Raw genomic sequence first — 25,986 nt, 5'->3', positions numbered from 1 at the left:
ATTCTCCCACCAGCTCGGCCATGTGGCTCACCACATCCTGATGAGTCTTCCTCCTTACTCTGCAGTCCTCCCCTCTCCACAGGGCACACTCTTCCCTAGGGAGGATTGCCACAGTGATCTCCTGGTGGGCCCTCTCCCTCTCCAGCTGCTAAAGTTGATTACACACCAATAGGACCCTTGGGGATCTGTGGACATGGGGCACTCGAGGGAGTGGGGAGGGTCAGATGGAGGGCATGGCTATCTGAGCAGGGGAGGGCATTGTTCAAATCCCTCTTTGCCAGCTACTGAAAGGGTCACACAATCCTCAGGCCCAAATGGCCAGACCCACGCTCAGATGCCTAAGAAGATACACAGAGTGATTATCAGGGGCACAGAGGCAGGTCACTGTTCAGCAAGTTCCTTGGGGGCTCAAGCCAGGAGCTGTTACCATGCAGTGATGGGAATAGGGTGGAGAGGCTGGCATCACAGAGCAGCAGGAGCCGTAGACACAGCCCTGGGCTCCAGTGCCCGCCCTGCCGCTCCGTACTGTATGACTTTGGGCAGGTGATTCAACCTTGCTGTGCCTTGTTTTCCAGATTTGAAATGCTATATATATAACACCTGCCTCAGGAGTTTGAGAGTTAAATGAGATATTGAATGTAAAGCACCAGCCTCAGTGCCTGACACATAGTAGGTGCCTAATAAATGATAGCTATTGTTATGATTGCATTCCTTGGGTAATTTTTAGCATCTTGAGGCTGGATTCCCCTCCTCACAAAGCCCCCATATGCACCCTTTAAAATTATGCCAGTATCAAACAGAAACATAGCAATTAGCAGAGATTCGCTATTCAATTCAGATATTCCTATGTGAAGAGCCCTGAGTTAAGTGCTTCCTGGCCTCTTATTACTGTCACCTTACTAAGGAGGCATAAATAGTATCCCTAACAGGCATTTTCCGGCTCGGAGTCTCCTGAGGAGTTTACATTGCCAGGCTGCTTGCTCCTTCCCAGACACACCCAACTTTCAACACTTAAAACAGTGAGCTCATAAACGGGTCCCTGTGGGCTGGGCCCTGCGTGGGGGTCTCGGCTACTCTCTCACCAAAGCGCTCTCCCACCCGGGCTCGGCAGGGAGTGCGGCTCCTAGGCGGCGACAGAAAGGCGCATTTCCTCCAGCCTCAGCAGAGAAGGGCCGGAACCCCAGTACCCTCTCCCGGGCCAGGACCGCGCCGGGCGTCTCCGGCTGGCCCCGCCCCTCTCGGCCCCGCCCCGCCCCCGCGCTCAGCTTGGACAGCCACGCGTGCGCCCAGGCCAGGCAGAGGAACTGCCCCGCCCTGGTCCAGTGATTGATCAGCAGTGATTACTGAGGCTTTAATGGTCCGCTTGGATGGGAATTAATTCTGGGATGGATAAATAATGCATCGAGGTTTATGTAGTCCAAGGCGAGCCGTCCGTCCGGAGCCGGGAGAGGTAGCCGAGGGAGCCTGACGGGTGACGCCAGCGGCCACGGGCCCCGAGCGAGCAGGGCATGAGGGGCGACTGGGCGCGCGGACGAGCAAAAGCAAGTGGATGACAGCATGATCGGCCCCGCGGGGCTGGCCGGACGGCTGCAAGAACATGCTGAGCCCAAAGATCAGGCAGGCCAGGAGGGGTAAGTCCAACTTTCTGGGGTTTTCTGGGCACCGCACATGCCTCTTGGCAAATGTCCGCGGACACTTGGCCAGCTGTCACGCCGTGTGTCACATGGGGCGGGTGTTCTGGGACCATTGCCGCTGAACAGTGAGCATCCTCCTAAGGAAGTGCCCTTCCTCCTGAAACTCCTGGGCTGCGTGGGGACCCGACCTGAAGTTGCAAAAGGGCGGTGGCCGGCTTAGTGTCCAGTGGGTATGCACACTTCGCCCCACATTCCACATTTTGCAGAGGCCCTCGGTCGCTCCAGGTGACCTGGTGGCAACTTTAAGGAAACTTTGCTTCTTTACTGAGAAGGAAATGCCCAAGATTTGCCCTGTGGCCAACACAGAAGCACCACTTACCAGGGAAGGCAATGCCCTGGCTTCTAGAGACAGCTGGGTGCAAGCGAGGGTCTTCATCCCTGCTGTTCTGCAGGCAGCATTTCCTCAAGCAGGCCAGGAGCAGGCAGGCTTTCCTGCCAGGAGAACACCCAGAGAGCTGCAGGGCCTGGGGCAGGACAGGTGGACAGGGGAGCAGACTCAGACCAGCAAGAGATGGGAGTCAGGAGAGTCCAGGACTGGGCTAGTCAGCTTGTGTCCAGCCAGCGACCCAGCGCAGTGACCTGAAGACTTCGCCACTGTATGGGGCTAGAGACAGCATCTCCATGGACAACAACTGCTTGGCCACGGAAAGTGTCATTTTGAATGAGAACATCTGTCTTTTACAAAAAAATAGAATGTGTCTTTTCAGGTGGCCAGTATCTGGGAGACCTGAGCTCCTTTTGTAAACAATGAAGTGGAGGATGGGTCTTTGGAGGTGGATGGAGCATTTGCCTGGGAGCTTGGAAACAGTTTGTGTCTCACCAGGTGTTTGCAGCTGGGAGCCTCCAGCCTTCTGTGGATTCACAGGGAACACACCCATCTTATTAGCACCTTGCAAGCACTCGAATGATTTTCCTGGATGGGACCGGCCTTCCAGTGTGTTCCACAGCCGTCAGAACCCCTCTGTGGGGTGCTTTTGGATGGGCTGAAACCTGTGTACCCCAGTGGGCAAAGGAGGACCTTGCATGGCTCTGCTGAGGAGGGGGCAAGTCTGGTGATGACCCAAGGGATAGGACAGGCCAGAAGCCTCTGTGAGAGCTTAGTTCCACCCTCCCACTCCTGTGTAATGAGCTGGCCACTGGCTACATGTGGCTACTAAGCACTTGGCATGTCACTAGACCAAACTGAGAGAAAGATATACCAAATTTTGATGATTTAGTACAAAAAAAATGTACAATATCTCATTAATAATTATTTTACTGAAATGACAACATTTTGGATATATTGGGTTAAATAAAATCCATTATTAAAATTAATTTTACCTGTTTTACATTCTTTTACTATAGCTACTAGAACATTTACAAGTACATATGTGACTCATATTGTATTTTTTATATTTCTATTGGACAGTGCTGGTAAGACCAGTGCTTCAGCAAAGGGGCTTACAGGCAGCCTGTCTTTGAAATCCAAGGTTTCTCATAAATGTTTGTTTTAAGTCAATAGTTCTCAACCAGGAGCAATTTGCACCCCCTAGGGAACATTTGGCATCGTTTGGAGTATTTTTGGTTATTTCAACTGAGGGGTGCTACTGGCATCTAGTGCATATAGGCCAGCCATATGGCCCTCTTCCAGTTCTCAGTGTTCTATGAAACTTCCACCATGGGGCTTTTGCACATCCTTCTTTCCCCTGGAATGCCTCCTACATTCACATTTGCACACATGCAAGCATGTATGTGTGTGCACATGCATTCATGCATGCAAACATACACACACACACCACCCTTAATTCCTATTCACTCTCTAGTTATAGTATAGTTCAAGTGTTGCCAGCCAAGGAAGTCTTCCCACACACCCCAGTCTAGGCTGGATCCTCTGCGCCAGCTCTCCTTTTCTTTATGGTATTTACCATAGGTTGCAGCTGTATACTCCTGAGTGTGACTGTTTGGTGAATAACTGTCACTTGCATGCTCCATGAGCTCCGTGAGAGCAGGAACCATTTCTGTTTGGGGGCATCATTATGCCCCCAATGCCAAGTACCAGGTGGACACTCAACCTGTGTTTTTTGAATGGATGAATAGCTGGATAGAGGAGAAAGCATTTGCCTGGGTGGCTGGAGCACTGTCTCTACCCTAGCTGGCCTGGTACTTAGGAAATTTGACCTCGCCTTTCACTGACTCATATGTTGCAAATATTTTCCTAATTTGTTGCTTGCCCTTTATTTTTGTATTAGAGTGGGTTTTTTTTCTAGATTTACATGTTTTTAACTTGTATACATTTTCCTTTCAGAATTTCTGTCTTTGTTTGCAGTGTTTCAAAATAAAATTGATGTTGCTATTAAGGAGGCTCCTTCTTTTAAAGGAAATCATCAGACTGATGGGCAAAGTTACAGGAGCTCTCACCATCGCCCGTAGCAGGAGTGTCAATGTCTTAGGAGTCTTGATGAATGTTCAGAGCCTGGTCAATACTTTGGGGGTGGGGAGAGAAAGCTCTATTAGTGTGATGAAGTAACTTCAATGGCCTTATTCATGTGATTGTCCCACAAGAAAGTAAACTAACATTTATGGTGTACCCATGCTCCAGGCACTTTTGTTGTACCTCATTTAATTCTCATAACTACACTCTAATGTGATATCATTGTTACCATTTTGATAGATGTAGAAGAATCATGGTTGCCCAGCCAATAAATGTGGGAAATAAATTTGTCTGTCCAATGCTAAGGCCTCTGCCTTCTCCCTAACCCAACACTATCTGAAGACCACTGCACCTGGCCCTGTACATCTCCATGACAGCTATAGGTTCTTTCAGTGATAAAATGCAATGATATTTTTAAGAAGGTGCATCTAAACACATGGAGATTATATTTAGACAACTGATAAAATGTTTAAGGTTGGATTATTGATACCTAGCAGAAAACTAAGCAAATAAAAAAGCAAGGCAATGATGAACTCCAGGGAAAACAAAAGTGATTCATGAAAGAAAAATTATTATCATATACGACATACCTCAAGTGGGACTAGCAATTAAATGGTGCTAATAATGGAAATTCTGTTGTTAATCTAACCAAAATGATAATATAGCTATATTGGGAGGGTGGAGTGGGTGCTTACGGATGGTGGGGAAAAGGGAGTAAAAGAAACAAAATCTTCATCTTTTATAGTAAGAAGTTAATAAATAACACTTAAAAGGAAAAAATCAAGAAGTGGCAATAAATAAATACTATCTGGAAACATAGAAGTGATACCAAAAGAACCAATGACAAAGGTTGAAAGTGGCTGCCTCTGTGAGGTGGGGAATGGAAGTAAAGGGATAGGACACTGCTGGGTTTTGCCCCAAGACTGTAGGACTACTTGAAAAGTGGTTAGGGAATGACAGCCCAGAGGTCAACTGACCTCATACCTGCTCAGACTGGGGGATCCTTCAGATCCCTGGAAGATTCTGCCCTTTAGGGACACTCATAGGGTTAGCAGTCCTCCTCAGATTGCTTAGTTATGAATGTTGTGGCTTCCAGGATATGCCCTTGGCCATGCCATGATGCCCCTGCCCAGGCTTGTCAGGTACCATGAAGGCTCCCTATGAGAGTCCTCACCACCTTCATGGCCCTGAGAGTGAAGCAGTTAAGCAACAGTCACCTAATTAGGTGACACAGCATCTGACTTTGCCTAATTCAGAGAGAGGATGGAGGTCTAGCAGAGTGGTCAGTAAGGTATGCTGAGGAAGGGGCATATTAGAACCGCTCATGGAGGGGTGCATCCAGGTTGTGGGCTAGAGCTTAGCCAGGGACAGGAGGCCTCAGAGGAGCCTGCTCTGGAGAAGAAGGGCCAAAGGGAACTCACCCAGCAGTCTCTACTTCCAGGCCAGGCCCTGGCACCGCTGTTTGTAGCTGACACGTTCTGTGACAGCAGAGGTGCCCAAGCCTGGACATCCTCTGCCACTAGCCAGGTGTTCCACCCCATGGAGAGGACCAAGCTGTCTCTTGTCAGTCCCTTCTAAAAATTTGCTCAGAAGTGAAATGAAGTTACAGAGGCCCTCAGATCAGCAAAGGGTCCAGGACAAATCCAGGGGAACCTGATTAGAGGAAATAAAAGTTTCCAGTTTGGGGATCTTTGAACAAGAGTGGCCTCAAATCACATTGCAGCCTGATTTTTTTTTTTTTTTGAAAACCCTTCTAGGATTTTCATTGTTTATGTCTAAAAATTTTAAGATTTTCTTATTGAGGCATAATTTACAGAGTAAAATGCACAAATCTTAAGTGTTCTCTCAGTGACCAGCCTGAAGATCAAGATATAAAGCAGTTTCCTTAAGCCTAGGAGGTTTTCTCCTGTGTCTTCCCAGTCACCCCGACCCTTCTCCCAACCAGAGCGACACCTTTCTGATTTCTAGCACCCTACAGTGATCTTACCTGTTCTTCAATTTTATATAAATGCAATCAAGGATATGACTTCCCACTATTCATACATTAAAGGCCACAAACTGTCCTTTCACTTTCCTCTTTAAGGAAGGAAGGAAAGTGAAAGAATCTCTATTGAGTGTTTAGAATGTGCTGGATGCAAGCTGGACCTTGTGTTACATGTAAATGTCCTATTTTAATATTTACACCAACTCTGTGAGACAAGGGAGAAAATAGAGGCAGAGTAATATAAGTAAGATGCTCAAAACTGCACCACTAATAAGAGCAGAAGCAGCTTAAACACAAGACTCAGGTCTGAGAAGCCTCCCTCCCAAATCTAGTGCTGCACAGAGACAGATGGAGGCTGATGTGTCAGTGAGCAGCTCATGCCCCCAGCGATGCCAGCAATACAAAGCTGTCAAATCCTGTCCAACCCTCACAAGCACCTGTCTCCATGGCAGGCACACACAATGCTATCACTAGGTGCGGGGGCCAAAATGAAAGTGGAGACAGGCCACCCACTCTGTCCTGGCCTGTCCCAGATTTGTTCCCCTGAAAGTCAGCCTGGCCCAGCAGCAGGCTAGTGGGAAAGGGGAGGGGAATTGGGATTTTATGGGACACAGAGCAGTGGGCATCCTGTGGAGTTAGCCCTCGCCAGGGGTGCCAGGTGTTAGCCATGGTTGCAAAGGTGTGTGGTGAGCTCAGATGGGCTTGGTCCCTGCCACCTAGTGATGTTGAGGAATCCCAGATTTGGCTGCTGTTTTACTTCAACTCCCATATTTCTGGGAAAAAAAGATTGGCTATTCCAAATGCTGCAGCCTCAGATAGCTTGCCCTCCCTGATTTAACTCTTCATGTGCTTACCAAGTGCTTAAAATCGCAACAACCACACTAATGCCTGTTGAGCTCATGGGACATTCTGTCAAGCAAGCACAGCACATGAAATGACTTTATTTGTGTCCTCCAATGTCCCCACCTGGCAGGCCCTGGGTTAACTCTGGGCATACCTGGATAGAGGTGCCCTAGGGTCAATTTTCTTTGCAACATAGAAGACCAGGTCAACATTTCTAGGTCCATGGTAGCTGGCTGTGACCTATCTCTCTGAAAGCATGCTTCCTAGTTTGTCCCTCACTTTAGAATGTCACATCCTGTGTGGCTTGGAGCCCTGTTGGAACTTCCTGTTTGAAGTCCTGTTGCACCTGTCATGTGCAGGCACATGCATTATCTCCCTTCATCCTCAAAAGATTCCCATTGAGAAAAAGACCACTGTTGCCCCATTTTTCAGATAAGGATTTTCAGATAAGGAAATTGAGTCCCAGAAAGGATAAAGAACTTGCCAGCCAGGAAGGGTACCCAACCAGGAAGGCGCACTGCTGGGATCCAGAACCCAAAGGCTTCTGAACATATAGTGCATGCCTTCATATTTACATGCCAGGCTCAGATCCAGGCAGCAAGAGAGAAGAGCCATCCCAGGTTGTGAAAGCCTCTGTGCTAAGGCCCAGCAGTGGCAACCTGGGGCAAGCAGTGTGCCCCTATGGTGGCTGCAATGCAGGAAGGCAGGGGGAGGACAAGGTGATGTAAGGGAATGAGCCTGTCCCATGTCCAGGTAGGGTTTTAGACAATGGAGTGGTGTGCCTGGCCGGAGCCTTTAGGCAGGCCTTATGCAGGCTGCAGTGGGGGCAGCAGTGCACAGGGAGTGGCCCTGAGGGCAAGGAGAGAGGGTAAATGCTAGTGAAAGCAATGGTGTTTCCCAACTGCCACCTGCAGAGAAGGAGAGGGAGACACAGGGGCCTTTGTTGAAGCAGATCTATGGAGAGCTGGGTTCCTCTGCTTCCAGACACTCTTCCCCCAGTGCCAGCTGTGCGCTGGGCAGCAGCTGGCACCTCCCCACCCTGCAGAGTTTGTAAGTACCAGAGTGTTTCAACACCACAAGCTGAGAACAAACACTCCCAGCCACCACCCTCCAACCAGCCCTTAGGCCACCAGTCCATCTGCTGCTGCCTGAGGTTCATGCCAGGAGATGAAGGTGGCTGTTTGTATCCAGAAGAGGGGAACTGTGAACTCAAGCCTCTTCCCCCACCAACCCTCATGTTCTCCTTCTTCCCAGACAACTCCGACCAACTGATGGGAAAACAGAATTTCTCTTCCCATGGAAGATGTTAGACATCCATAAGTGCCCCCACCTGACCAGTGCTCTTAGACACTCAGAACACACAATGCTGCTCGGTGCTGGGCTGGAGGAGCTCCAAGCTGGCCTTGTAGCCCCAGACAGCTGGAGAACTAGCCAAGACCTTACTGTTTGAAGATAGGGATAAGTCATTTATTTGCAAGACAGGCCTGAACTGAGTTAGGCGTGGGCCAAGAGGCCACCTTGGACTCCACTGTCCAAGGCAGCAAGGCAGTCAGGACCCTGCCCTGATTCTGCTGAAATCCTCACCAGCCCCCGTGATTACTTAACCAAGGGTAGAGAATGTATTGATCTAAGCTAATGGCTCATAGGCAGGCAGAAAATGAAATTTATAATCGACATGCAATTATATTGATTTTACCGATCCCAGGCTCTTGGTGAATGGCCTGCTTATCTGAACAGAGCAGAAACAGCAGGCACCTGGGGTCCTGGGCCATCAGCCCCTGAACAAAGTGCAGAAGAGAGGAGAGAGCCTTCCAAGGGGCACAGCCCACGGGAGCAAGAAGCAGGGCCAACATTGTTCACTCAGCACTTCACTGCTCTCAAAGAAAATTGCCCATTCATTCCATCCTCACCACTGTCTAGGAAGCAGCAGGATCCGTATCTGGCCCCCATTTATAGATAGAAACCTGAGGCTCTAAGAGGGTAAAGGGCCTCAGGACTCGGAATCCTGTGCATCTTCCATGACCTCCCACTGCCTCTCCATACCCACTGCTAAGCTACAGTTTCGCTTTTCCATTTTCCTGCTTGCTGCTTCTCTGATTATGGGCTGAGAATCAGTAATCTCATGCCCTTTAGTTTTTCATGTGTGGAAACAGGCCGTGGGTAGGAGAATCCTGTTGGCAGATTTCTCCCAACCCAAGCGGATCATCTACAGAGGCACAAAGTCTCTTGGATTTGATGAGTTCTCATCCTCTTCAGACTTGAGGATTCCTGTCTCACATTCACAGACATGAGATACATGTTTATGAAGAAGAGGTGCATGTCCAGCCAGAGGTGTCAGCAAGGTCCCGGGGGCAGCATAAGGGATGGAAGTCAATCATTCGGCATTGAGAGCCTACCAGAAGGGTCTTCATACCTTAGGAAGTAACTGCACTGACACTGATGCTTCAAAAGTGAGTCAGGATTCACCAGCAGAGTCATGAGTCCAGGGAAAGGGAAAGGCAGACATACGGGGGTGGAGGTGTGGCACAGTGGTCCGTGCGGGACCTGTCAGCTTGGAGAGACCCAGGTGTGTGGTGTGAGAGGGAGGAAGCTGGGCACCGGCTCACAGAGGCCCTCCACATCACAGCCACATCAGACCCATGTCTCTGATGGCTAAGGCTGTAGCGAAAACTGTCTACACCCTAAAAAGGGGGCACGGTCTCTTCCAAGGAGCCACAGCAAGAGAGACCCCAGAATGGGTTGAAGGCAGCAGTTGGAAGAGGTCCAACAGGCTGCTCTTTCTCAGAGGGTGGGTTTTCATTAGTCTGGCAGAGGCTTGGGATATGGTCTCTCCTAAGGCAGGAGCGTGGGTCCTATGAGAGTCAGGGTGGAAAGCCTGGGAGTGGAGCCAGACTTCCTGGTCTGGACTCACCCTCTCACTCTCTGCATCTTCCTGTTCCCCTGCTGGGCACACTCCACCCCTAAGTGAGGCTCACCACATTTATTTGTCCCTCCTCACCTCACCCAGGCTCCCTGCCCCCTCCAGCCAGCCCCACCCCAAGCCCAACTGCCTCGCTGCTGCTGCCTTCACACTCCCCTCTCCCTTTATATGTGACAGCAAGATCTGGTGCTGGGGCATCCGTCCCCCGTGAGCTCTGCCAGGGCAGGTGTGTGTCTTGTATCTCCATATGCAGTGGCTCTCGCAGGTGGGCATACAGGAGGCCCCATAATCTCAAGAATGGATAAATGAACACCAGATCCACTTGAAGCTAGGGCTGCATCCTGCATGGAAGTAAAGAGCAAACACTTCGGGTGTCTCCTGGCTTCCCACCACCCTTGCTGAAGACCAGCCTCAGCTGAGCCAGGAGGCAGACCCAGGAAGCACTGATTAAAATAACTTTCAAGAATGCAATCTTTTATATTGATTTTTAAATCGCTGAGGTATTCACTATGAAAAAAACTCCAAACTCTCTAATCTACCTAATCACTATTTAAAAATTAATATTTTCATTCCTGGGGGCAGGAATGGATAGGCTGTGCACTTTACTGGTTTTAGTTCTTCACGCCGAGGTGAGGCTCATTAGGAGGGCCTGGCTCATTCTCTAGACCTCTTAGATGGAGACCTAGGAACAAACAGGTGGCCAATTAGAGCTAGGCAGAATGCAAGTCACAAATTAAGCTGGGTGTAGTGGCTCATGCCTGTAATTCCAGCACTTTGGGAAGCCGAGGCAGGAGGATTGCTGAAGGCCAGGAGTTCGAGAGCAACCTGGGCAACATAGCAAGACCCCATCTCTACTAAAAAAAAAAAATTAGCCAGGCATGGTCATACACACCTGTAATCTCACCTACTCAGAAGGCTGAGGTAGGAGAATCATCTGAACCTAGGAGTTTGAGCCAGCAGTGAGCTATGATCGTGCCACTTCACTTCAGCCTGGGTGACACAGCAAGACCCTATCTCAAAAATAAATAAATAAATAAAATTATACATACATATATATATATATAAAAACAAGTTTTTAAAAGTAGGGGCACTCAAGAACCATTAGGTAATAAATCATCTGATGCTCATGCAGAATTCCCAGGACAGTGTGGGACCCTGAAGGAGGTCCCCTTTGGCCTTGGCAGCAAATCGCATTAACTTTATGAAACCATCTCTTCCCACCCCTTCAGAGTGCCTCTTCCAATACCTCATCTCTCTCTCCTCAATCAGTCTGTTGGCCTCAATACTTACCCTTTAAATCAATTCAGCTCTGAGATCCATCTTGCTCTTTTCCCAGCCCGGCTTTAAAATCTCATTGACTTTTATAAATCAATTGCGTTTTAGCTCTCCTGTCCTGCAGCCACTTCTCCATGCTCTAGGGGCTGCACTCACAGAGCTGCAGATAGGAAACATCCCTGGCTTGCTGCAGGGCGCCTCACCCCAGGGAGCATCTCCAGAGCTGAGAGCCCAGCAGCTGCCCAAAGGCACACAAAGGCTGCCACAGTTTATTCAAAAGGCCCTGAAAACAATCGAATATGTTCAGTGGGGATCTCCAAACCAAAGCAGACCCTGAGATAGTGATTCACATGCAGTAATCCATTAACGAGACCCTCAGGGGACACAGTTGGGGGGTGGGGGAGGGGATCCGAAAGCAGGACATGAGCAAGGTCCTGTTACCCTTTCAGGTGTAACAGGAAAGGGAGGTCTCAGCCCAAGCCCCCAACTGAAGTGTGAAGTACACTCCTGTACCTAGCTAGAAATAAGGTTGATTAGGGATTTTCAAGCTCCTAGGTTGGGGGTGGGGGCGTTGGATGATATAAACTCCTAGGCACTCCCAGCCCTCCCAGTACACGGACAAAACAGGCCCCAGTAGCCCAAGGCCAGTCTTCCAAAACCTGCCAGCAATCCTGAGAAACCACCACCCACCCCTGGGAAGACTGTTGGAAGGACAGCACAGTTGGGGGTGGGGAGGGGAATAGACACAGGAAAAGGGATCCAAGAGAATTTGGGCAGAGCTCCGTCATGATCCATGTGATCTCAGAGAGCAATGTCTGAGCTTTGGCAGCTGCCAGGTGCTCTGTCAGTGCAGGGCTGGGCCCATGAGTGATCCACACACCCTCACTGAGCCCCTGGTTGGCAAGAGAGAGACAGGATGGAGGAGGCAGGCTGGAGTCCCAGGCTCACCCAAGCAGCTCACCTGCAGGGAGGGAACAGCATGCTCACTCACAGTTCCCTGACGGTGGTCCCATGGAAGGACCACAGATGGGCTTGGTCCAGGCTTCCACCAGCATCCTGGCCTGTTTGTTGTGAGCTGATCAGTGTTAGTCTCTCCCACTAACTCGGGAGCTCCATGCAGGCAGAGGCTCTGTCCTTCTTGCTTGTTGCGGTCCAGAGCCTAGTGTGATGCTTGTCTCAGATAAATACTCATAAGCGTGTATCAAATAATGATCCTTTAATTGCTATTTTAGATGTCCTGTAAGGGGATCCAGCTCCACTCCAAAAGAGCTCTTTCATTTAAAACTTTTAATTGTAATTTATATAATCAAAAAATTCATTCCCTTCATGAAATGTACAATATAACAGCTCTGGGCTTCCCTTTAGGAACATTATCACCGTTCTAGGCGGGATGTGTTCCTTCCAGACCTAACTGTGTACGATCACCAGCACCCACTGAGAATACATTGCAATGTCTTTTGTTTAGGAATTTTGTTTTTCTTTCCTTTTTATTTAAAGTGGTTCCTCCATATCCACAGTATCATGTTTGTAGTTTCAGTTACCCATGGACACCCACAGTCCAGAAATAAACAATTCAAAAGTTTTAAATTGTATGCTGTTCTGAGTAGCACGGTGGACTCTCCCGCTGTCCCATTCTGTCTTGCCCAGCACATGAATCCTCCCTTTGTCCAGCGTCTCCACACTGTCTAAGCTACCTGCCTGTTGTCACTTAGTAGCCATCTCAGCTATCAGATGCACTGTTGCTGTATCACAGTGCTTGTCGTCCAGTAACCCACACTTAATAACGGTTCCAGAGCACAAGAGTGTGGTGCCAATTTATTAATTAAATTTTGTCATAGATATGTATGTACAGGAAAAACTGTATACAGGGTTCAGTACTACCTGCAGTTCCAGGCATCCCCAGGGGATCTGGAACATCCACTGGGGGTCTAAGAACATATCCCCCCTTGGATAAGGGGAGACTACTGTAGTTTTATATTTTGCATATTGTTCTGCAACTAACTTTATTCCATTTCTATAATATAATCGAAGTAAATGTTGAGGTAAAGCAGGAAGGAGAAATGGAGCGGTGGGGGATAGTTTCTAAAGAGTGGTAAGAGAGGCGTCGTTGAAAAAGTGATGTTTCAGTAAAGAGTGAAGGGGCTGAGAGAGGAACCCTAGGGCATCCAGGAGGGCCCAGTGAGCAGAGGGCATATGGCAGGTGTAGAGCCAGATGCTGGGCACATGTCTGCAGGAACAGCAGGGGACAGTGAGGCCAGGACAGGATAGGACAGAGGAGGCCGAGAGGCCATGTGGCCAGTCCCCAGGACCCTCATAGGCCATAGTGTCAGATCTGAGCGAGCTCAGAAGCCTGCAGGGTTTTCATAGGGAGAAACATGATCTAAGTCCCACACTTAAGAACTCTTGCTGCCTGCCCTGTTTTGAAGAGGCTGCAGCAGTAACTCAGGTGAGAAACAAAGCAGATGGGAGCAAGGAAGGTCTGAGGATGGGGTATTCACTGGCTGAGATTATTTCTCTTATGCTCTGAGAAATAAGTGAAACTATTCAGGTCACCCACCTGGCCCTAGCTCTGGCCGTCACAGGCTCTTGTGCAAGTCCATCCCTTCCATTGCCCACCCACCCCAGCCCCACCCTGCCCATGCGCTGAGTTTCTTCTTTCTCTCATCTCACCCCAAGAGGAAGCCATACGCCCATGTCCACCTCCAGCGTTACCAGGATGGCCAGGCCAGAGTCATGCAGCAAGCGCAAAGGCTACCATCCTCAGTGACTGGGAAGGCGTGCAGCCCACTTCCTCCCTCACAGGCCAGATGGCGGGGCTCAGCGCGACCTGCACAGTCTGGACCAGGCCACCCAAGGGTTTATGGGCACCCTGGCACAGATGCAGGTCAGGGCAGCAGCAATATAGAGGCATGGGAAGGGGACATTGTCAGAATGAGCACAAGGAGGGTTATGGTGAACAGGTAGGCTCTCTAATCCCAGCAGGTAGGGCCACAGCTGGTGGGGCACTTTGGAGCAGAGGAAGGCCTCATTCCTGCTACAGAGCACCTCCTTGCCCCCTGCCACAGCCGAGGAGAGTGTCTTGCCATCTCATGCTAACCTCCAACCACCTGAGCTCAGGCTCCATGTCCTGTCACCTCCCAGGAAGCTCCCTCTTGACTCATCACCCCACCCGACCCTCACCCACAGCCTCCACCTCTGCCAGTCCAAATGCACTTAAACCGGCTCAGGTCCCTCCCATGCTAGCAAGGGGCACCCTGCCCCTCCATGCCACCCTCCCCTCCAGCACACTCCCCGCTTCTCTCCTGCTTGCAGGGAACATTCCTGAAAGAGTTCTCCGGGCTCCTTTGCTGTACTCCCCCTCCTGTCATCCCTACCCTCTCTCTGTAAAGTGGCCCTTGTGTACCCTCACCTCTCCACCCAAGACACTGCAACCTTAACTCTCTTCCCTTGGTGTGGTTTACCTGCTTTTGAAAATTTTGTTTATAATTGACACATAATATTGTACATGCCTGTGGGGTGCAGTGTGGAGGGAGCTACACAGAGGAAAATCCTGTGCTGCGGAAGGGTGGCGATTGCCAGGCTGGGGCTGGATTTTCCTCTGTGCGTAGTAAATACCATAACTACTTCTGTGAAGAGTAAGACTTTTTAGAACTCTGCATAGGAAGATCTGTGTGTAGCTCCCTTAGTAGCTGCATATCTATTTTGGAGAATCTTGTGGAAGGCAGGAGCTAAGAGTCAGGAAGTAGCCCAGGCAAGGGATGGTTATATACAAACGGGTTCAGTAAAAGGGAGATGAAAAGAAGGCAGAATGCACAGAGAAAATCTTCAGATTTGGAAACTAAGGGACTCTAGGGCTTGATGGGGAGGGATTTGTCTGAACATGTCCAAGCTGTTAAGTCTGGTTGGTCGTGGAGCCCTGGATGAGAATGGGGAGGAGGAGTGGGCTGGGGAGAGACATGTTGAATTTGGACATAGGCCCAGATAACCATGAGACATTTCTCTGGAGTGTCCTGCAGATGGTTTGACACATGAATCTGAAGCTCCTGAGTAAGATCCGGGCAGAAATAACGCCCTGGGATTCATAACGAAATACAGACAGCTGGGACAACCCTGGGCAACAGCAGGATTTGGGAGGATGGAGGAAGTTGAGGCCAGAAGCAGGCTGGGGAGGTGGAAAGAAACTTGGGCAAAAACACTGGTATTTGGGCTCCGCAGAGAGGGAGGAAGGAAGAGCTTCCAGAAGCAGAGAGTGATTAACAGTGTCTGAGCCACCACAGGGCACTGGAGGATGAGACCCTGCGATCCAATTCAGGTTGGATTTGGTCAGAGCAATATCAGGAGAGGCCAAAATCTCCAAATGCAAGGAGTTGGTGGGGACTGCCGGGTGAGGAAGGAGAGGCAGGTGTGTGGGCCACCCTCTCAAGATGTGCCTGTCAGCAAGAGGAGGTGACAGCGGCCCCTTGGTACATGCACTCATGTGAGCCAAGAGATTGCAAGTGCCAGGCTAGTTTCTTCTTCCCAAGCCTGAGCCCCACCTCCCCTGAGGTCATCCCACACTCTAGTATCCTTCGAGGCCCGGCCTGGGGGCTTCCTCTGCAGGGGTGGAGGGACTTCAGCAGAGGTCTACAGCAGAAGGGTGGGCACCTCAGGGTCAGCATCCATAGCCTTTTCCTGCCCCACAGGCCTGTGCTCTTTCATCCCTATGTGGTGGTTGTGATTTACTTCCCCTGCCAGACTGGGGGACCCCACGGGGAACACCATCAAGTCAATTGGGCTCTGTACCTGGAGGAGTTCCATAGATTTGGAATAAATGGATGAGTGAATGGATGGTCCTTCGTGTGCGTGGAAGAGCCACCTTTGGGGAGGTTGGAGAGCGAAGGGCACCCTCCTCCTTCCTGGGTCCTGAGCTTGCCTGGGGCCTGCTCCTGGGGCCCCTCCAGAAACTTGGATCCGTTCTGGAGACTTAGAATGCCAGAGCTGTTTGACCTGAGGCCTGGTTTAAATATTAACAGGACCAAATAAATTGATTAAAGGAAGTGCTGATGACAGGAACAGTGGTTATTAATAAATCATAGCAATGATTATTTTCCTTTCAAGAAGCTCCATCAGCCTAATATGATTGATCAGCTGGGGAAAATCCCAGGCTGGTTTGGCAACTTCAGTAGCATTTGCAGTAAGTGCCTCCCTGTCAGAGGGGCTGGAGCCAGCCTTTCCTCTCCTCCAGGGTGGGGCAGGTGGGACCCTCGAGGATGCCTGCATCTGCTGAAATAGAGACCACCCAGAGCTTACTGCCTACCGGCTCCCTTGCCCCAGTGAACATGGCCCCCTGTAGCTACTCCCTCCTTACCTGAAGCTCTCAGGAGTTCTGATGCCTGGGCCTTGGGCATCAGGGCACAGAATGTGCCCACCTTCTTTGTCTTGCCACATTGACTACAGGCCAGTCCTGCAGTCAGCCACATATTGATAGCACAAGGTCCTGCTCTTGGCCAGGCTCAGCATCCATGGTCCTATGCACAGGGAGCTCACCCTTCTTGGGGCAGGCATGGCTGGACAGAGAGCACCTCACAGACATTGTCCACCACCGGGACAGAGGGTGCAGCAGCGCTCAGAGGAGTTAAACTGTGCTGATAAGTCACCGAGTTTTTTTTTTGAGCTCCTAACGTGCGCCAGCCCTGCACAGGATGCTATGGGGGATGCGGAAGGAAGAGCAGGTGCATTTAATGAGCCAGCTTCAGGCCCTGTCATAATAGAAGACAAGAGACAGAATCAGGGATGTAGCTCTAGAACATTCCATGACTTCAGTCCCTCTTGAAGACCCCAAAGAGTGCTCTGCAAACATCTGTGGAAGGACAAAAGGTTCTCCATAGCCCTTGAAGATTCTGTGATAAGAGATAAAGGAAAATTCAAGAATAGACAGTGGAGGCCTGAGCCAACCCACCTGCTCCAGAGACTCCTCACCGCCAGGGGAAACAACATCTGTCGAGTCTCATGGTAGGAATCTCACGTAATTAAACAACAAAAGCCCAGGCACTGGTGACCTAATTTGGCCAGCAATTCTCAACTCATTAAAGGAATTTTAGAGATGAGCAAGTTGAGACCCAGATAAGAAAACTCAGTAACCAGAGGGGCACACCTGTCCCTGTCCTCCTCAGTTCCCTGGCCAGGCTCCACTCGAGCCCAGCAGTCCTGATAATCCTTGTCAGCTCCACCTCACAGGGCCTGATGCAGCCCCCACCCTGGAAAGGGACTGGCGAATGCTGCTGAATCCAGCCCTGCTCAGCCCTTCACTGGCTTGAGATGGAGAAGGGGAGGGGGCAGCCCTGGAGCAGAAAGGGTTCTTCTGATGCTGTTCTGGCACTTCTGACACAACCCCACCTGTCTCATCAGAGGCTCAGCTCACCCTCATCTGGGCAGGGTGGTTTCTTCCAAGTCTTTGTCCTCCACACAGGGCTGCTGAGGTCGCAGAGCAACCAGGGCTGTGCAGCACAGATGCGGGATAGGGTGCTACAAGTGTCTGGAAATACAGGTGTCTGGAAATTCCAGGCTGTAGGAAGACTTGCAGGAAAGGACTGGGGCTCCTGTGGAGAGAAAAAGGGGGCCCGGTAGCTCTGGGCCTCCAGGACTCCGGGTTTTTATGCCACTGAGTTTGACCTGGTGCTCCTCCTGCTGTGGGCAATCAGCTAAATAGGCAAAGGGAGTGAGCAAATGTCTCATACAATTAGTAAAAGCCGATGCAAAGATGTTCCAGCTGATTAATCAGAACAGCTAAGATAATAACTATGTGTCATTTTATACCTACTAAATTATGGAGTAGGAATGCTCAAATTATACTATTTCATGTTGGTGGTGATGGGGAAAGTGGCACACTGGCATAATTGTGTGGTGGAATATAGCCACACGCCATCTCTAGAAGGCAGTGTGTAGTGGCATTTAAAGGGCCAGGGGCCAGAGAGCGGTCCATTCTCTGCTCTGTGACCTCGCTGCTGGGAGCCCAGCTTTAGGACACAAATTCTGCATGGAGACATCCACTGCACCATCTCCATTATCCTAATCCTCATCACCATAGTAACCCGTTGCTAGGCACCTGTACATCTAAGCACTCTGCAGTTATGGTGTCTCCCCTTTGCCAGCTTGTCCTGCTAGGTGAGATGTTGTCATCTCATATGGGCCCAGTTTTCTGACTGGAAAACTGAGGCACAGAGGGTTCACAGAACTGGCAGTGATGCAAACCAAGCCTTAGTCCAAAGCCTGTATTTCTTCAGTTGGGTTCCAACATCTTTTTAATTAAATACCTCACATTGAGGAGAATGCCAATACCCATCAATGTGAAAATCTAAAGGCAATGTATGGTGTGTCCATTTGCAGGGATAGTAACCAGTCATAGAAATAAAGGAGGGAAGCACACTCTAAATCCACATGAACAAGCGTGGGGATCAACCCCACAGAGGGGAGGGAACAAAAGTGCCGATCATTCTGAAACACAGATAAGGTGAAGCTCAAGCCCAGGTTCAGGGCACTGTTGGGCTTCAGAGGGGGCTGTTTTCCTTGAAAGGCCTGGGCCATGTGATCCACATTCAGCTCCCTGAATTGCCTTCCCTTTAGTCTCTAGAAAAAACACACTGTCCTGAGGAATCACCAATCCAGCTTCAGTGGGCAGGAGCAAGCATGCAAACAACCCACTTCCTCTCTGGGCCAAAACACAGCCAAGGCAAGGCTAGAGCATTCAACCCTAACCTCTCCAGCAGCAGAGGGATGGCAACAGGGAATCAAGGCAGAGTGGGTGAGGACGTAAGGGGTCTGACACCAGGCTGGCTAGTGGTACCCATAGATCTATCACAGCTACTTGGGTGCCAGAGAGAAGAGATGAGGCCTCCCGTGAATGCTGCTGTTGTCCATGAGCCAACCCCTTCCAGAGCAGGGGCCTGTGTAAAAGTGATGGATTCAGTATTATACCCCAGGCTGTATGACACTTGAGGTGAAGGTGTGAACACCAGTGTTGGGGTGATTGGACTCAACACCAGGCCGTGGGGGCTACGAAGTCCGGCAGAGTCAAAGGAATGAGAAAAGACAAGTTGAGAGAGAAAGTGGGACCAGGGGGCCAACGCTAGTATGGAGGCTGTGAAGGCCCAGAACTCTGGGAGCCCACACTATTTATTGCTGATCAAACAAAGAAACAGGTGGTAAGGAGGTGGGGGTTGAAAGGAAGCAGTATATCAAGTGAATGAGCTACAACTGTGATGGTTTAGCATTTTCTTTGAAACATATGGCTACTTGAGATAATGGGAGTGCTAGAAGCAAGGAGCCAGCAAGTCTAGACATATTGCAAAGGCCACAAGGGGTTTTAGACCCTGGACCCTGGACATGTTGCAAGCCCTGCCTCAACTTCTCTCCCAACACTCAGCTTTTCTCCCAACACACCAGGCTATAATGTATCCTCAGACACTGCCTGAGTGCTATGTAATATTTAATGTAATGTTAAGATACAAAAAATATCTAACAATAAGGATGACCCTAAGTATTCAGTGATATTTGACCACCATGACTTATGTCTATTCCCTGCCCCCCACAGTGATGAGGACATGCATGTAGAACTAGGTAAGACATCATCTCCTCCAGTCCCCACCCTTCAGTTCAGAGTGGCAGAAAAGCAATCACACAGATAATCACCAGCCATGGGCCACCTGTCCTGGTAGGGGAGGGAGTGACTATTTGTAGGAGATTCAGAAGGAAGGCTCCATGGAGGATGTGTCCTTTGAGTTGGCTCTTGAAGGATGTGTAGAAGCTCACCATGTGGCTAATGCCAGGGTATGGATGGGAGAGGGATGGAAAAAAAGTCCAGGCTAGTGGGAACATGTGGGCAGAAGTAGGCCAGGCTTAGAGAATTGCAGTCACTAGTGTAGTGGGAAGAGCTTACACACACACATACACAGAATCACAGATACAGTGCAAGAACTGTAGGTCACAGGCACTGTGCTTTCAATCACAAGTTAGGATCCATGGTCTAAGAATTACAGGTGTGATTACATTTGAAGTCAGAATTATTTCTCCAGAGTTCAAGATGGCCCCTCCTACTGATCACTGTGGCAATGGCCTTGATACTGGCCAGAGAGAGGAGAGGAGCTTCCCTGGGGACAGGGGAGAGTGAAGGAGGGGGACAGAAGGGGAAGGGGTAAGGGCAGAGGGGACAAGAATTCAGTCGTCTCTGTGAAGGGCAGCACCAACCTTGGCAGGGTGTGGCTCAGCACCATCAACCAGAAGGACCTGCAGGGCTCACGGGTGCTCAGAAGCTCTGGGGTAGGAGTGCTGGCCCCTCTGCCCTCCCAGTCAGCCACCAACAAGCCACAGCAAACAGCTGAAGCAGAGGTCCCACTTTGGGATGGTCCCAGAGAACAAATACAAAGGCTTTGGGGGGTCTGATGCCTCCACAGGAGAGGGACTAAGCAGAAGCCAGATCTGGGTGGGGCCAGCTCCCTCTGGACCTGAGCAACAAGAATCCTGCTAGACTGTGAGCTCCAGGAGGATACAGATGTTTATCTGTTTTTCATTTCACTACTTTGTCCCCTGGAAAACTGGAACGGTTCTGTGCACATAGTAAGAAATCAGTAAACAATGGCTGAATGAATTAATTAATCATTGAACAAATGAACGAGTGGATGGATGAATCCATGGATTCATGGATGGATGCATGGATGGATACATGGATGCATGGATGAACAAACCTAGAGGAATGAAGAACCCAGGATCCCAGGGACAGAGCAGAAACTAACTAGGTGGGCAGGCTGTACCCCTACCCCAGGGGGATCACTGCGGGCTGCTGCACAGATGCTCCAACCCATGCCCCTTCAATGCCAAGGGGAAGTAGGCCCAGCTGCTCACATCCTGCTGGCCTGGGCTCCCATGCTTCAGTCACGAGCAGCTAGGACACTGGGATGGGGGCAGGACTGATAGCAGGCACGCTGCCTTCATGCTCACTGTGTGTGTCCTTGGCTTTCAGCCCGCTCCAAGAGCCTGGTGATGGGGGAGCAGAGCCGGAGCCCCGGGCGGACGCCATGCCCTCACAGGCTGGGCCCTGTGCTGAAGGCGGGCTGGCTGAAGAAGCAGAGGAGCATCATGAAGAACTGGCAGCAGCGCTGGTTTGTGCTGCGTGGGGATCAGCTTTTCTACTACAAGGACAAAGATGAGATCAAGCCCCAGGTGAGAAGTGCATGTGCGGTCTGCCATGGGCATCACAGCAGGGCTCCACAAGAGGGAAGACCATGCCCAGGAGAAGGGAGGAAGGCACAGAGTCACTGACTCCATCACAGTGATGTTTTGCCAGGATTTCCAAGTAATTTTCATTCTTATCCCCCATGTTCCTGGTATCACAGGCTGTTTTACTGGAACATGTCCACAACTTCTGCAATGAAAATGTTTCCTTAAAATGTTGATAGAGAACGTCCCTGCCCAACTTAAGAAAACAACTCTTCCATGTCTTTTTGGCCCCTTCATGCTTCCAAGAAAGATGTACATGCACACATTTCATTACTTCTATCTTGCAGGAAAGATCACCAGACACATCTAGCCTCAAACTGGAACCTGGCTCACTCTGAAGCCCTTGTGCCTATCCCACATAGGGTTTCTGTGTCTAGAACTGTGAGACCTACATTTTAAGCAGGTGCTTTAAATGTCTGCCTTTCCATCCAAATTGCACTAAGTTTACTCCCTCAGAGCAGCTAGTAGCCCCACCCACCACAGTGTAGCCTCGTCACACAGCAGCCCATGCAAACGTCGTAATAAGATACTCTGTGTGCTGCCATCCAAGACACTTGAGCCAGAAGCACTTGGGCAATCCAGTCCCTGTGATGGGTTTCAGAGAGAGAAAGGGGATCTCTTGGGCAGAAAATGGGAATGAACCTTAAAGGACTTGTCCCAAAAGCTGCTCCTAGTCACGGGTCCAAGTCAGAGTTGGCAGATCCCCTTGTTTGGGGTCACAGGTCACAAAATCTTGCTGGGAAGGGGCCTGGTTCACATCCCAGCCATCCCCACAGTGTGGGGGCAGAGAGGGGACTCTGGGATGGGCAAGGAGTGAAGGGGGAGCTGGGCATGAGAAAATGTCCCTTTCTCTCCTCTTTCAGTTCTTCTGAGCATGTCAAGGATGAAGTGTCAACCCTGTGAGCCTACCTTTGACACTTCTCAAACACTTGGATCCTCCTTTTAAACGAAATATGGGGGCATGGGGGTGAAAGGGGAACAGGCCTCATCTTACTTAGAGCCTTCAGTGCAACAGGAACTGGCTGCTCATGAATAACTTTCTGCCTTCATTCTGTTCATTCCAATAGCTACCTCTATGGAAAGTAATTCTGGTTCCCACTTGTGGTAGAGATATCAGTTTTCCTTTCTAAAATACTGTGTATTGACATTAAAACCAAAAAGTGTTTCACAGCAACGTGAATGCGCTTAATGGCACTTACCTATATACTTAAGAGTGGTTCAAATAGTAGACTTTGTGTTACACATACATTACCACAATAAAAATAAATTAATTAGAAGACTGCTTCAGGAAAACTTTTACACAAATAATAGCACAGATGAAACATGAGTATGACAAAAATCATGAAGGTGGATTCAGAAAACCCCTATGTTGTCCAGCCTTCTTGACTGTATGAGAAAGGAGAACTCTGAGCAGTTAAGTGAGCCGGATAGGAACTCTGGAATCAGCTACATCTGAACGAGACCTAGCATGCCAGCTGTGCAGTGTGAACAAAAGTTTTCTGAAATGGAACATGGAGGAAAGAGACTTTATTCCAGTGAACAGTTTGCAAACTGGGGACACGCAGCTTCCCTGTAAAAGGTGAAGGTGTGTTCCAGAAAACATAAGGGAGGGTTTTATAGCAAACATGCCAGCCCAGGTTCCCAATCAAGTCTGTTTATGCAAATGAAGGATTCAGACTCATTTAGTTCTGAGGATTGATACCGCCGAGCACTGGAAGGTGAGTGCTGATTGGTTGGTTCAGGTGAACTCTGATTGGCTGGTTCAGGTGAGCTCTGAAAGTCCCAAAGTTAAACAGGAGTCTGGTCTTTAGGGGAAGGCAGAGTACATGTGTGATCCCTAGTCATCCAAAGTCCACTTGGCCCTATTTTAAATTTAGGCCCAGTTAGCCCCTGGGGACTCATCTTGAAGGATTGGCTGTTTCAGGTTCACATTTGTTTACAATGGCTTGGAGGGAGTCCATTTTTTTTTTTTAACTTTAGATTGTATCAATTGTAAAATGGAGACAATATTACCTCCATCACAGGGATGAGCTGGGGTTCAATTGTATAACATACACATAACTGGGTACAAATCCTAACACACTGGATACTCAAATCTGAGCCCACAAGCCCACCCAGCCCTGCCCTCACCTGGCCCCCAACTGCCCCCCAGGCTCACCCCTAGGCTGGGCATGCTTCTGGTTCCCCACAGTCATTTCCTTCTGGCCTCCCAGTTTTGTAGACCAGCCTTGGCCCTTCAACAGTGTCTTGGCTTTCCTGGCTGACCTGTTGGTGACCTGTCAGTCTGATTACTGTGAACAGAGTTGCCAGAGTTGCCCCCAGCCTTTCAGAGCCCTGCCTGGAGCCTTACTGTCACCCTCCTCCTGGCCAGGCCCACAGCACTGCCTCCTGGGAGCAGGATTTGTGATGCTGGGAGAGCCTGGGTTCTCATGACCCTGAGGCCACCCAGGCCACACATGGACAGAGCCTCCTCTGCCACAGGCATCCCCACGTATTCCTTATAGTGAGCCTTGAGGTGGCCCTGGGAGCCCTCACCCATCAACTAGCTCCATAAGGAACCTCTCTCTCCTGAAATTTCTGAGCCAGACACTCCTCTCCCTCCCCTGCCACGTTTTCCAGACCTCCGCATCCTCTGGTGGAAGCAACTAATAAAACGGAGGCATGGACATCCACAGTCAACAGCCTGCACACAAGAGCAGCCCTCAAGCCCAATCCAAACTGGACCAGGGCATTTATTGTAGGGAGCAAGCTGGATCATGAGAGGGGTCAGTGTCTCCCAGCAGGTGCCAGCATTTGCTCTCAGAGCTCTTGTGATCTTTCTGGGTCTGGCTGGCACTCGCTCCCAATGCCTCTTGGGACATTAAAACTTCTCCCCATATCCCCCAACAAAGCCTGGCTTCTATGGCACCCCACTGCCCAGGTTCCCAATCTCAAGGCAAATGTCGGTCAATTTTGATTCATTCAGCTTATCAGTATGATCTCAAACTTGCACAGCTGCCGGCAAAATAGCCTCACAAATTTCTGTTTAATTGCATGAACTGCATGTAATAGACTAATTCTCAATATCTGGTTCCTGGAAAAATATGCTCTGCTCACTGTTCTCAGTGACAGGGGGCCCAGGCGGTCAGCACGCCCCTGTAGGACGGGCTGCACCAGCAGATGTAACTGTCGGGAAGAGGGATATCCAGCCACACTTGATGCTGCGCAGAGCTCACAACACAGGAGGAGAATCACTCCCAGCCCACATTCCTTGTTCTCTCTCCAAAGCCCTATCTCTTCCCTTCTCCCCATCTTGCTGGCAGGAGGGTCAGCAGAGGACAGAGAGCATACAGACAAGACAGTTCAAGACGGAGAAAGAGGAAGCAGCTTGTGTCAGCTCAGATGGAAAGATCAGGCAAAGGCATGTCACAGCAGAGCCTGAAAGTGCGCCCTTGTTCCTCCAGCTTTTCCCAGCACCTGTCCCTGAGGGTTTCCAGCAGACAGATCCCACAGTTTCACAAGTAAAGGCTTCCAGGTTTTTTAAACCTTAGTGATTTTAGCTTGTGCTTGGAATGTTGAGTCATGAAAACTCCTGCCACATTCTTTGTTGATCAGCCTGGTCTATTTCCACTGTTGGGAACTCACTTTAAGTCTAGTTATCTTGGTCCTTTATTTGTTGTGGGTTTCTTGGCTTTGTATAGAAATGGAACAGAATAGACATGGAAAGTATAACTCCCAAAACCTAAGACCAAAAAAAAAGTAAAAAATTAAATGTGATCAATTGAGCAAATGGGACAAAATGGGGGAAAGGAAAAAAAAAAAAAAAAAAAGAAAGGAAGACAAGTAAAAAATAAATAAGAGAGCAAAAGAAGGTACAAACATTTTGTTTCTCATAATAAATGTGAATAGGTTAGATTCATCTATCCCTTAAAATAGGAAGTGTGAACTGGGTCTAATAAAGAGAGAGGAATAAACAAAAAGATTAAAAAGCAAAAGAACAAAAAAAAAAAGGTAAGAAAGTAAATGTGAGCAAAAAGAAAGCACATTTAGTAACATCAAATAAAGTAGAATTCAAGATGCTAAGAAAAAAGGGGAACAGAGAGATATAGTTCCCAATATAGATAACCTACTGAGAAAAGAGAGCAGCTGTGAACTTTACTGCTCCTAATGACACAGCTTTGAGGAAGACATAAACAAAGAACACTCATTGTTTTCACTTAAAAAAAAAAACTTTTTCAAAAAAATGAAATCAGAGATCAATTCACTGTCAATAATGCTAAAGCAAAAAAGACAAGTTAATAACAAAATGACATTGAGGAGAGTGTGCAGGCATGAGAGAGCAAGGATCACACACACACACACACACATACACACACATACATACTGCGTAATACCTCTGCAGTTAATGAGAAAACCAAAACTCAAATTCAAACTTCCAGTTAAGGGTGACATTTAAAAGTCACATTTGGCTTCTCTGCATCACAAGACTTCAAGATACAGCACTAAAGGGATGTTTTTAAAGGCACGAGCACAACTAGATGGAAAGAACATGAGGGGAGACAGCGTTCTGGATGCAGGAAAACAGATGAGGGAGAGGCTGCTGATCTATTCAGCTGATCCAAGACAGCTA

General features: G+C 49.3%; 1 protein-coding gene and 1 long non-coding RNA gene across 48 annotated transcripts in view; one reads left to right on the top strand and one right to left on the bottom strand.

The window, feature by feature from the left end:
• The window catches only part of LOC123575560 (uncharacterized), a 42,108-nt gene extending 30,826 nt beyond the window's left edge, over window positions 1–11,282 (bottom strand). The window contains exon 1 of the long non-coding RNA XR_006700871.2: window positions 11,142–11,282. This is a non-coding gene — a long non-coding RNA (uncharacterized lncRNA). The remainder of the gene's footprint in view (window positions 1–11,141) is intronic.
• Window positions 1–25,986, top strand: part of ARHGAP22 (Rho GTPase activating protein 22) — a 210,414-nt gene that overhangs the window by 50,042 nt on the left and 134,386 nt on the right. For 32 of the 47 annotated variants that reach the window (XR_012417719.1, XR_012417711.1, XR_012417723.1 and 29 more), the window contains one exon: window positions 21,121–21,320. Coding sequence is in view for 20 of the 47 variants with exons in the window: in XM_074001590.1 (XP_073857691.1) it covers window positions 21,121–21,320 (200 nt within the window). In the remaining 27 variants the exon portion in view is untranslated. Of the gene's footprint in view, window positions 1–1,297; window positions 1,632–21,120; window positions 21,321–25,986 lie in introns of those variants that run through there. The other 15 variants (XR_012417713.1, XR_012417712.1, XR_012417709.1 and 12 more) reach the window with 1 other exon arrangement.

Source organism: Macaca fascicularis, chromosome 9, assembly GCF_037993035.2.
Source record: "Macaca fascicularis isolate 582-1 chromosome 9, T2T-MFA8v1.1".
Taxonomy (NCBI): domain Eukaryota; kingdom Metazoa; phylum Chordata; class Mammalia; order Primates; family Cercopithecidae; genus Macaca; species Macaca fascicularis.
Note: the sequence above shows the minus strand (reverse complement) of the source record. Positions and strands in the feature narration are given on the sequence as shown.